Below are 10,580 nucleotides of genomic sequence, written 5' to 3' on the forward strand. Positions count from 1 at the left end.
CAGCACTTATCCGACACTAGTTATCCGACGGCACGTTTATGCGACAGTAGTTATACATTCGCGTTATGTTCTTTGTAGGGGTCGCGAGTTAGATACGCGCGTTTTGCTCTGTACGCACGGGTTGCTCTACACACACACAGGAGTCGCCAGTTATTAAGACGCGTTTTAGGACATCATTTAATGCGGAAATAACCGCCCATACTCTTTGGGTCTTTCGGCGTGAATTCCCATCAAATCCCAATCAATATATCAGGTAAAATCACGATTGCAGTAAATCAGCACAAAGCGTGATTCATTAAGTATTGATCACGATAAAACTGTATTTGCCAAATCACGAAAAACGGACTGTGAGCCGAATCAAGGACAACCGTGATTTGACTTGGAGGGCACCCGACTCGATAACAAGCATGGTTTCAGAGAACTTCCGCATGAAAACAAAAACAGCGATTTTAGTCACTTGTATGGGCAAATTCATACACCTCACGTGGCCACTGTCTGGGGAATGCGCAATCTCCCGGTCGCCGGGCCATGTGGATTTTACATACACCCGTTGAAATTCTCACAGAGTCGAGACAGTAGGTCGAGTGAGACTTGGCAACAATGATCACCATTGACGAAGCTTGGAGAATGGAGATTCCGCCGACGTCATTGCTTATTATGGAACCTCGACTTCGGATCGCGAAAATGATAGGTTGACAAAACAATGGCGCGATTGGTTGCCTAGCCTTGTGACGTCAAACTATTTTTTACGCTGAAGGGTTTCCTTTTTTCATCAATGGGGTTTTTGTCGAGGTAGCACAGGCGCGATGTACAGCGTAGCGGATCGAGGCTATATATTTATTTATTTTATTTATTTAAACCTCCAAACAGGAGAACAATGACAAGTACAATAGATACATAAAAGTTCAACAAATATAAAATAGTACATGATTAAAAAGCTCGTACCAAAAGTTTGACCAGCCCCCTCTCGCGCGACCCCGGGGAGCAGTATCTGTCGTCGAGGAGGAGAGACCTAAGAGAGTCAACTACGCCATCCTCGCCAACAATGGGCTAACGAAAATGTTGCTGGTTGGCCCCGACTGACATAAATGGACGCTATCACTCAAAGTGCACCCTAACTATGGATTGGACTGGGAAAGTCTGGACTGACAGTCATCGCTCTCCACCGCCTGTGTGGTGTCAACGTTATGATATCCGAGTGGGAATTGGGAGCTGAGAAAATGTGCCAATGTTGGTGGTTCGGGGAGTGGGTCCTCAGGTAAGGCACTTGGCATGCAAAATGGTCATTATTAAATGTGAGGTGTGGGTCCTAGGGCAAGACACTTGGCAGACGGGTCACAAAGGCCTAAAGGTAGAGGTGTGGGTCCTTGGGCAAGACACTTGGCAGAAGGGGTCACAAAGGCCTAAAGGCAGAGGTGTGGGTCCTTGGGCAAGACACTTGGCAGAAGGGGTCACAAAGGCCTAAAGGCAGAGGTGTGGGTCCTTGGGCAAGACACTTGGCATGCAGAAGGGTCACCAAGTGTGCATTATACTGTTGGTAGATCAGTCTCAGTTGCATGCTGACAATGCAAGCGACATCCCCTTTGAATCTTGCCGAAAATCATAACAACACACAAGTACAATATTGTAATTCTATATTTTTCGAAACCAATAAACTGTCGTAGATTCCAATCAAAAAGTCTCATCATCATAATTAGTGACATGTTTCTGGAATTGAAAATGTTCCGATCATCTCTTTAACCCCCTCCCCCCCCCCCCCCGACATGTAACCACAAGGGGGCAAAATGGACCTCAAATTTACAAAGGCCTTTCCTCCTTTCATACAAGGACATAATAAATGAACAGTCCATTACTGTAAAATGCCACGCATCAAAGTGGACCATTACTGCAGAACGCCATGCATCAAAGTGGCCCTTTACTGTAAAATGCCACGCATCAAAGTGGCCCATTACTGTAAAGTGCCATGCATCAAAGTGGCCCATTACTGTAAAGTGCCATGCATCAAAGTGGCCCATTACTGTAAAATGCCATGCATCAAAGTGGCCCATTACTGTAAAGTGCCATGCATCAAAGTGGCCCATTACTGTAAAGTGCCATGCGTCAAAGTGGCCCATTACTGTAAAGTGTCACGCATCAAAGCGGCCCATTACTGCAGAACGCCATGCAGCAAAGTGGCCCATTACTGTAAAATGTCACGCATCAAAGTCTTTCATAACATGATCGCACAATGATTCGATCCAATGAGACAGAATTGGCAATGTTTTAAAACATCCAAGTCGCAACAATCCTGGTCCTCAGTATTTTGCAAGTTAAAGACACCAACACATCGTCTCGGCATGGCCTGCAATCCTGAGGACTTTCGAATCGATTACCCTACTGACAATCTGCAAATTGTGACGCTTTATGCATACGTCATCAAACATGAACTAAAAACGCAAAAATATTTGAAAGTCAAATTCCTTAAATTCTGGCGTCAAAAGCAGACTTCAGTGCATCCCAAAGTAAATTCACTTTCAGCTAATTTGCAAACTTTTAGCTTCGTGAATATTTCACGGTGACAGGCTAACAGGTTAAATGCTCACACAAGATGAGACCTGAAGTCCTCACAATTTTCAGAATAGTCCATCTTCTGGCCTTTAGATATCCTATCGTCAGGTGTTGAAATAATCCATGGTCAGGTGTTGAAATATTTTAAAATGTCTCAATCAAGTACATCCTGCGAAATCGCGGTGGTTGTTCACTTCTCTGACCCTGGACACAAACCCCTCAGCCATTGGCCCCCATTTGGCGAAGTTCTAGCACAAAAACAATTCCGCCCAATCAGAGCGTCGCTAGCATTTGCATCGAGGAATTTCAAAAACGTTGCAGCAACGATATCCAAAATTGCATTTTCATTGGTTGTTCTATCTTGCCGACGGAAAAGAAAGCACTGTCTTCTTCGAGGTGCTCACTGCAACCTCGATTCTAAGATTTCCGAGTACCATTTCTTCATACTAATCATTAGAAGTACGGTACACGATACTTGGAGCCGAGGTTGACCCTTCCATCACCTTGAATGCCGACTTTAAGGTGATGTGCAGCGGTACTTCAACGATTGGGGGAATGTCTCAGGAGTTGGTGTGGAGGGCTGGCCACAGAAGTGAACATCAACCCCGGATTTCCACAGGATGATACAAGTACGACGCCTCAAGGCTTCCATGTTTTCAAGAGTCCGTCCTCCGAGTACGTGGCCAATAGATTCTGATGTGGGTGATGAACAAGGCCAATGACATCTTTCTCATGCACCTGAAGAAAAAAACAAGATCAGTCTTAATTGACTAATTTGAGACAACTTTCGAAAAAGGATATTTTGTCCGAGAATGAAATCGGGACAAATCATTTGGTGCCATTGAAAAGTGCTGATGAAGATCTTTCAAAGCAATGGTCATGTTCATAGGTACGTACTGAAAGGGCGTTCGATAGTCTTCGAGGGATAAATTATACGGCGTACTATAAGTCAGACAGGAATGGATGGGCCGGCCCAAACGGGAGGACACAAGACTCATCTTTGTCGTGAATATTGCTGCATTTTATCAGACTAGTTCCAAGTTAGACCTCGGTTTTTGCATACTCAGGGGGGGAGGGGTTCACCACAGGGTTTTCTCAAGGTATGGCGGTACCCTTAATATTTGAAACATTTTGCCAGTGTGCAACACAAGGTAGGGTGGCCAGCAATTTAGGTTAGGATGACACTGAAGAAACCCTTTATATGTCTAGAGCATGGTAGGGTGGCTGAGCACTTCCAAGGTAGGGTGGCTGAGCACTTCCAAGGTAGGGTGGCTGAGCACTTCCAAGGTAGGGTGGCTGAGCACTTCCAAGGTAGGGTGGCTACTTCCAAGGTAGGATGGCTGAGCACTTCCAAGGTAGGGTGGCTACTTCCAAGGTAGGATGGCTGAGCACTTCCAAGGTAGGTTGGCTACTTCCAAGGTAGGATGGCTGAGCACTTCCAAGGCAGAATGCAACTTCCGAGGTAGGGTGGGAAGCTACCGGATAGAGTGGGCCGGCCCGACCAAGGCCATGCGGAGAATACTGCATACTCCCCGGAGAACAAGTGCAGAGTGAACGGTGATGAAGAGAGAAGAACTCACCGTTAATGTTCTCTCCAGCTTCCCTGTCGTGATACTGAAGCAGTACAGAACCATATCCTCTCCGACGCAGTAAATCCACTCTCCCCTCGGCGACAGGTAGCAGCAGACGAAGTCACCTCCTTCCCGTTTACCACTCGAGAAACTCCTCACGATCTGGAAAATAATATTAGTATGATAACTACTTATACAGTAGGAGTTCTCTATTGAGGATGTCCTCGGCCTTAGAAGTGCTGTCCTTGATAGAGAGGCGTCCAGATTAGAGAGGTCAAATTGAATGGAAACAATCAATTTGGGACCAAAACTAAACGACATGCTTATTTTTTATCCAATCTTAAAAAGATCCACAGAGATTCCAGACAAGCAATTTTCAATTCCCGCTATAAAATTTATTATTTAGCAAGGAAAAGTCTGAAATCCATCTAAGATCGGAACTTTGAAATCCCTGTGACAATGCCATCTAACAACAGAAAGTGTACTAACCTGTCCTTGCATGTTCATAATGACGACGGTATTCGACCGATTGCAGACGACAAATTGCTCGACATTTCTCGGTATGAGATGGACGCTGTGAACCGTGATGTCGCCACCTGCGGTGCCACCTAGCGACTTGAAAGTGTTACCGCATTCCGTACTTTTTATGTTCCAAACTTTGACGGTACCGTCTGAACTAGCGCTGAAACATCAAGATCACAACATTTGTCAATTCTCATTTTCTTCTTAGCGTTTGAGTTTCTTTGATGGCTTTACTACAGAAGCTGGCCTGTGTCTCTATCAACAAGGGCCCAGTTGTTAGAAAGAAGGTTAGCTTATAACATCATGATGACATGTCAGCATGATGTTATAAGCCAACATGCTTTCTAACAACTGGGACCTGGCTGTCGTCTCTTGATCCCCAGAGCTCAGTCTCCACTGATGCACTGTATGGCCATATGGCCAGTCTCTCAGTGTCCCAGAGTGGGCAGTTCTGGAGCATCGCAAGAGGATCACACTGCAAGAACCAGACCTATGTCTCTAATAAACCTGTCGTCTCTTGTTCCTCCCCTGATCCCCAGAGCTTTGTCTCCACTGATGCACCGTATGGCCATGTGGCCAGTCTTTCAGTGTCCCAGAGTGGGCAGTTCTGGTGCACGTACTCGGGTGCCTGATCTAGTGCACTACACTGGCACCTTCTGGACTCGGCCACATTCATCCTCTCGCGGTGAACCGGAGTGCAGTGGCCAGTCCGAAGACGAAAGATGGCGACCCCCTCTCCTCTGTCAACGTCTAAGAGCATATTGCCGTTCTAGATAACGCAAGGACATACAAGACTAGGATCACAAAACAAATACCTGATGCTGGAAGCGACAAGATACAACATGTCTACTCAGTATCGATTAAAAACGAATAAATTCACCCTGTTCTCTAAGGGTCTGACTTACCTTATAATATGATGACCATCCGGGGCGAATATTGCGTCGTTTACAAAAGACGTATGTCCTCGGAACTCCTTCAACAACTTCCCCGACTTCAGGCCGTGGATTCTGATGGTCTGGTCGAATGACGCGCTGAGAAGCTGCCCGCTGTCTTTGGCGAATGTGACACACGTGACTCCCTTGCTGTGGGCCTTTTCGAATCGTCGTAAACACTGTCCAGTTTGTATTTTCCAGACCTGGAATTGACGTGTAAAACATGAAAGTCAGAAGAAAGATGCAGGAACAATTAGTCATCTGTAGAACTACATCACAATAGAGGCTCAACACTAAGGAATTTGAGGGCACAGCAAAACTGACACGAAAGGGCAAAAGTGTATTGTTAAAACATGGACACCGAGGCAATCGGTTTAACGAAATTATATTTGCCCTTCGCCACTTGAATAAGACCTGACCACTTCAGGATTCTGCTTTCTACATTGTCATTCACGGAAATGATGTTACACGTCGTAATATGGAGCCAAACCGAAACTGAGATTCTCCACAAGTGTCCACGCCAGATCAGGCTGAAGATCCTGAACATGGGTAGGCCAAAAGATATCAAAATCTAGTTTAGGGGGGGGAAGCATCTGGTGCCCCCCAGCCCCCGTGATTCCGTGCCTGGCATCATGGACTGACAAGTCTCTCACCTTTATTTTTCCATCCTGTCCACCGGTTGCCAACATTTCCGAATCCCTACTGAAACACATGCAGAGGACTGCGTCGTCCATCATCATGTAGGTTTCCTGGAGAGCAAGGAAGCCAATTGTGCATTACTTTTCTCAAACAACAGAAGTACTTCGAGGACAAACGACATAAAGTGCAATCGTGAACTTTTGTTATTGACAAGAGCAGATAGACAGTGATGCCATCTAATATTAGAACAATGTACTGATTGTGTCTTTGAACACCAGCACAGGGATATGAGTTTCAGGCAGGCATTTGAACACCAATCAATGTCTACTATCTACACTCTAACAGCTGGCTTGCCTTGGCCACTCAACAGAACTTAAAAGCAAGTTTGGTGTTCAGTACTGAGACCGTGATGGGTAGACACAAGACTAGTAGGCCCTGTTCTGGGTATGTCTCAAACTACGTTAAACTAGAGTAGAACATCTCTATTAAGGACACCCTTGGGACTGACTAGTGCTGTCCTTGATAGAGAGGTGTCCTGATTAGAGAGGTCAAATTGAATGGAAACCACCACTTTGGGACCAAAACAAGTGTCCTCAATAGAGAGGTTGTCCTTAATAGAGAGGTGTCTGCTAAGGGAGGTTCCACTTTTTTCCAAACTTGGCCTACCTGCGCTTGATATTTCAAATCCTTTCTGATCTTCCCCGTCGTGAAGTTCCACACTTCGATGAACCCATCGACGGATCCCGTTACGAGATATTGGCCATCTGGTGAGAAGCGAGCGCACTCGATATGCGACTTCAGTCCGAACTAAAAAAGATCAAATGGCTTTCGAGATGAAGAGGAAAATATCATTTTTCCAAAGGGGAGATGACGTACTGTACCCCAAGTTATATATGACATGGCCTCACCAGCCGGCCATGGAGGAATTCCTTTATATAACGAAATAGGAAAGTTTTTTGTGCAAATCAAGTAGTTTATAGAAAGGTTGACCAAATCACGGCTGTGGGATTCGCTCACCTTAATGGTCTTGCTAAGCTGTGTTGGATATTTCTCCTCCTCTTGCTCCTTGACGGCTGCCTTCCCTCTGAACACATCGATGGTCGTACCTGGCGTAAAAAAACCATAATAAACATCGAGTTCAAAGGCGAGTGTCAACTAACTAGGACATCATCAGCTCGTTAAACAATATTGGGCGATTGTATTGTAGGAGGAAACCGGAGACCCCGGAAGAAACCAACGCTGTCGAAGAGAGTTGCCCTCTCATCACATGAGTGTACAGGGACCGTCTGGGAATCGAACCCGGGACCTCAGAGGTTACAGGCACTGATGTTTCCCCTGGGTACTCCGACACCCCTAGCTTAGAGAACAATTCTGAGTTTGAGGGACTCGGTTCAAAGAGGTGACTTGAATCTTCTTCTAAGCTTTTCTTCCTGGTTCTTTTGTAGGTATACTACAAAACAAATCTTAAATCCACTTGTTTTAAATCAAAATTCCTCGGTTTCTACATCTGTACAACATACATCTATAAGATATATTCACCTGGAGGTAAAAGTCCCTGGTGCTGCTGCCATTTCAACGCCTGCCCCAGCAGGGCCAGTAGACGTGATGGGGGGACAACGTTGACCTCTCCAGACAGGGCCTGGGCAATGGCAGCACGGCGTCGCTCTTTCGTTTGTCCCTCAGGGTAGGCCTGGAAAAGAATTGGGATATTTTTGAGCAGACGTCACTTGTTGGGGACGAGTGTGGTCAAACTAAGGCAACTTTTTCTATACCTTGGTTAGCATGCTTTTTCATCCAAGGAAAAGCTGAGAAGGGTGGAATAAAAATTAAAAAAAAAATTTTTTTGCTCTCACGGAAGACTTCAGTAGAGGCAGCTCAGAGTACGGACCGTTACGGTCGCTAAAGAGTTAAAGCTGCAGGGCATGACACAACGATTTCTGCTCACCTCTCGCGGATCAAAATATGACCTGGCCAACATGTTTTCTAAATGCAGGTATCTGTCCGACTGGGTCTGCTTCATCATGATCATGGGATCTGTCTGACGCAGCAGCGATCTCGCCGCCCCGAGTTCTCGCAACTCGATCAACTCGATGACAATCTGGAACAGGTAAAAATCAGATGGTTATAACGAAGGTGCTATCCAAGTTACACAAGTAGGCCATCCCCACGATTGTGGAATCCGACGCTATTCATCTGCCTTATTCACTGGTTGAAGGTGCTGAAAATCAGAAGAACTAAGTCCAGGTATGGTGACCGCAGCTTCTCATGCTGTGGCCCATACCTGTGGAACAAACTTCCTTTTTCCATCAGAACTCTGCCAGAAACATCATTTAAGAGGCAACTCAAAACCACCTTGTTTGAGGACTATTTTTGGGGGGGGGGGGTGGCGCCTTGAGCGTGGTGGACCATGGAAAGGCGCCCTATATAAGTATTTCTATTCATTCATTCATTCATTCAATCCGAAGATATTTACCTGTTCGTATAAGTCAATGAGTTTGGTATCGGGCAGTTTGAGGGACTGTATGGCCTGCAGTACCGTGTCCCAGTGGCCATTGTTGATGTCGGAGACGAAGCTGTCTACAGAGTCGACGGTATTCAACGAGATACCACTCTCCTCCTGAAAGAAGGGACATCATTGTTATTGTATACCTGTTTGTACTTGTAAACAAACCCTTGCTCAGAATAGGGCAGCGTCTTGAATCAAGTTTTAAATGCGAAAGATGACTCATCCGGGGAAGAGCAAGCGCAGCACTGAAGATGAAACTACAGTAGGACAACTTGTTGGTCAAGAGACCTTACCCTTGACTTAGCGAAGGCAATACCCTGGTCGCCCTCCCTCATTATTTAGGCATCAAGGCCCAGAATTTCGAGCTTCACCTCGATATTGCCGTCTTGCCCCGAGATGTTTAACTCGACAAAAGGCAAACACGACCTTCCTGCATTCTTTTGATGGCTTCCGATTTCGAAATAATCACCAGGCAATGAATTTTGAGAACTTGATTTTGAATTGAAATTTGACGTTTTTGTACTTGTATAACATTTGTGACCCGCTCTACCAAAACTAGGCGCTTGTCGCATCTGAACTTGACAGGTTGATACGGACTTGTTGTTCATTTCCCTATTGTAGACCTTTTGTGAAATCTATTACAAACTGATTTGGTCACATTTCACAAAAGGTCTACAATAGGGAAATGAACAACAAGTCCGTATCAACCTGTCAAGTTCAGATGCGACAAGCGCCTAGTTTTGGTAGAGCGAGTCACATTTGTGTAGTTCACTTCGGTTTGTAAACAATGTAAACCAACACTTGCGTACATTTAAAACCTGCTGTTTATTTCTTACCTGCAGAATAGTGAGGGTCCTGAGGAGATTGTTCTCTTTTAAGTACTGTTCAATCAAACGCACAACGCTGAAAAACATAAATAAACAATGAAGAAATGTTACAGAACTATTGCAACCTTTTTAGTTAGGCCTACTCCCAACCTGCAGGGAATGTCAAATAAGCCCCTGTCAGATATAGTACACCTGTACCTTGTGTCGGGAAACAGAGAAAACAAACCATCTTCTCAATACTGATAACTGAGATCTTCATGATCAAAGTCGGACAAAAACGAAAGAGAATTAGCTTGAGATTGAGAGGCATTGTCTGGCCTCTTTGACTGTGAAAACCTCCCGAGAGTGGGACATTGTTGACATAGAATACACACAGTAGGCCTGTCAGTCCAAGACCATTGACCATCCCCCTGGCCTACTGGGGGATGCCACTGGACTGGAGAAGTCAGTCACATCACTCCCACTCCCGGACCCAGCCAAGCCAAGGCCAAGGGCAACGGCCAGGCACGTCTTAGCACTGATAGATATCAAGTTTGCATTTGCAAGGATTGATATAGGCCTACTAGACTCAACATGCTCTGGCAGTAGTCTGCCCGTGCACAACTGGCACAGCAAGACAAGTTTATCTTCGCCATCACAAATTTGCACCACATATTCAGTTCCACAATTCACCGACAGGTGGCCACCGGCGTACACATGGCCCTATAACACCCGAATGACAGGAAAAGTACATATAACTTGCTACACATGCATGCACCCGTAGTTGCACTGGAATTTAAAGATTATGATGGTATCGTTTTATTTGAAATATGTGCATAGATAAAGGTGTTTGAAGTTATGAAAGCCGGTATTACTCGGTAGATTCAATTTCGACGGCCATATTGAAAAACGCTTTCAACCTCGTTTGCAGTAGAAAAGGAAAATTCTCGCGTGCATCACCCTACACAAATTTTGACCAATTATCCTGGAGGCGAGGTCAAATTATACAGTGTGTTCTACAAAATATACAATTTTTTTGCTGTACAGAGTGTGTCAA

The 10,580-nt window shown here is 45.3% G+C and overlaps 1 protein-coding gene across 1 annotated transcript; it reads right to left on the reverse strand.

The window, feature by feature from the left end:
* Positions 1–1,758: 1,758 nt before the first annotated feature.
* Positions 1,759–10,438, reverse strand: LOC135498921 (WD40 repeat-containing protein SMU1). Its single transcript, XM_064789438.1, has 12 exons — positions 10,399–10,438; positions 9,554–9,620; positions 8,685–8,828; positions 8,157–8,309; positions 7,751–7,901; positions 7,229–7,317; positions 6,878–7,018; positions 6,226–6,321; positions 5,546–5,775; positions 4,608–4,800; positions 4,128–4,280; positions 1,759–3,285 (listed from the first exon to the last, which is right to left on the reverse strand). Exons 1-12 carry the CDS (start codon positions 10,422–10,424, stop codon positions 3,187–3,189), a joined length of 1,542 nt encoding a protein of 513 aa, XP_064645508.1. The 5' UTR covers positions 10,425–10,438; the 3' UTR covers positions 1,759–3,186.
* Between the last annotated feature and the right edge of the window lie 142 nt (positions 10,439–10,580).

This window comes from Lineus longissimus, chromosome 14 (assembly GCF_910592395.1).
Source record: "Lineus longissimus chromosome 14, tnLinLong1.2, whole genome shotgun sequence".
NCBI classification, from domain to species: Eukaryota; Metazoa; Nemertea; class Pilidiophora; order Heteronemertea; family Lineidae; genus Lineus; species Lineus longissimus.

Excerpts from the sequence above, each read along its gene's own strand:
- LOC135498921 (XM_064789438.1), bottom strand. The coding sequence starts at position 10,424 with ATGGCCGTCGAAATTGAATCTACCGA. Across the intron at positions 6,322-6,877 it reads ATTTGAAATATCAAGCGCAG|GAAACCTACATGATGATGGA; the intron begins GTAGGCCAAGTT and ends CTTGCTCTCCAG. Across the intron at positions 4,281-4,607 it reads TTATGAACATGCAAGGACAG|ATCGTGAGGAGTTTCTCGAG; the intron begins GTTAGTACACTT and ends ATTATTTTCCAG.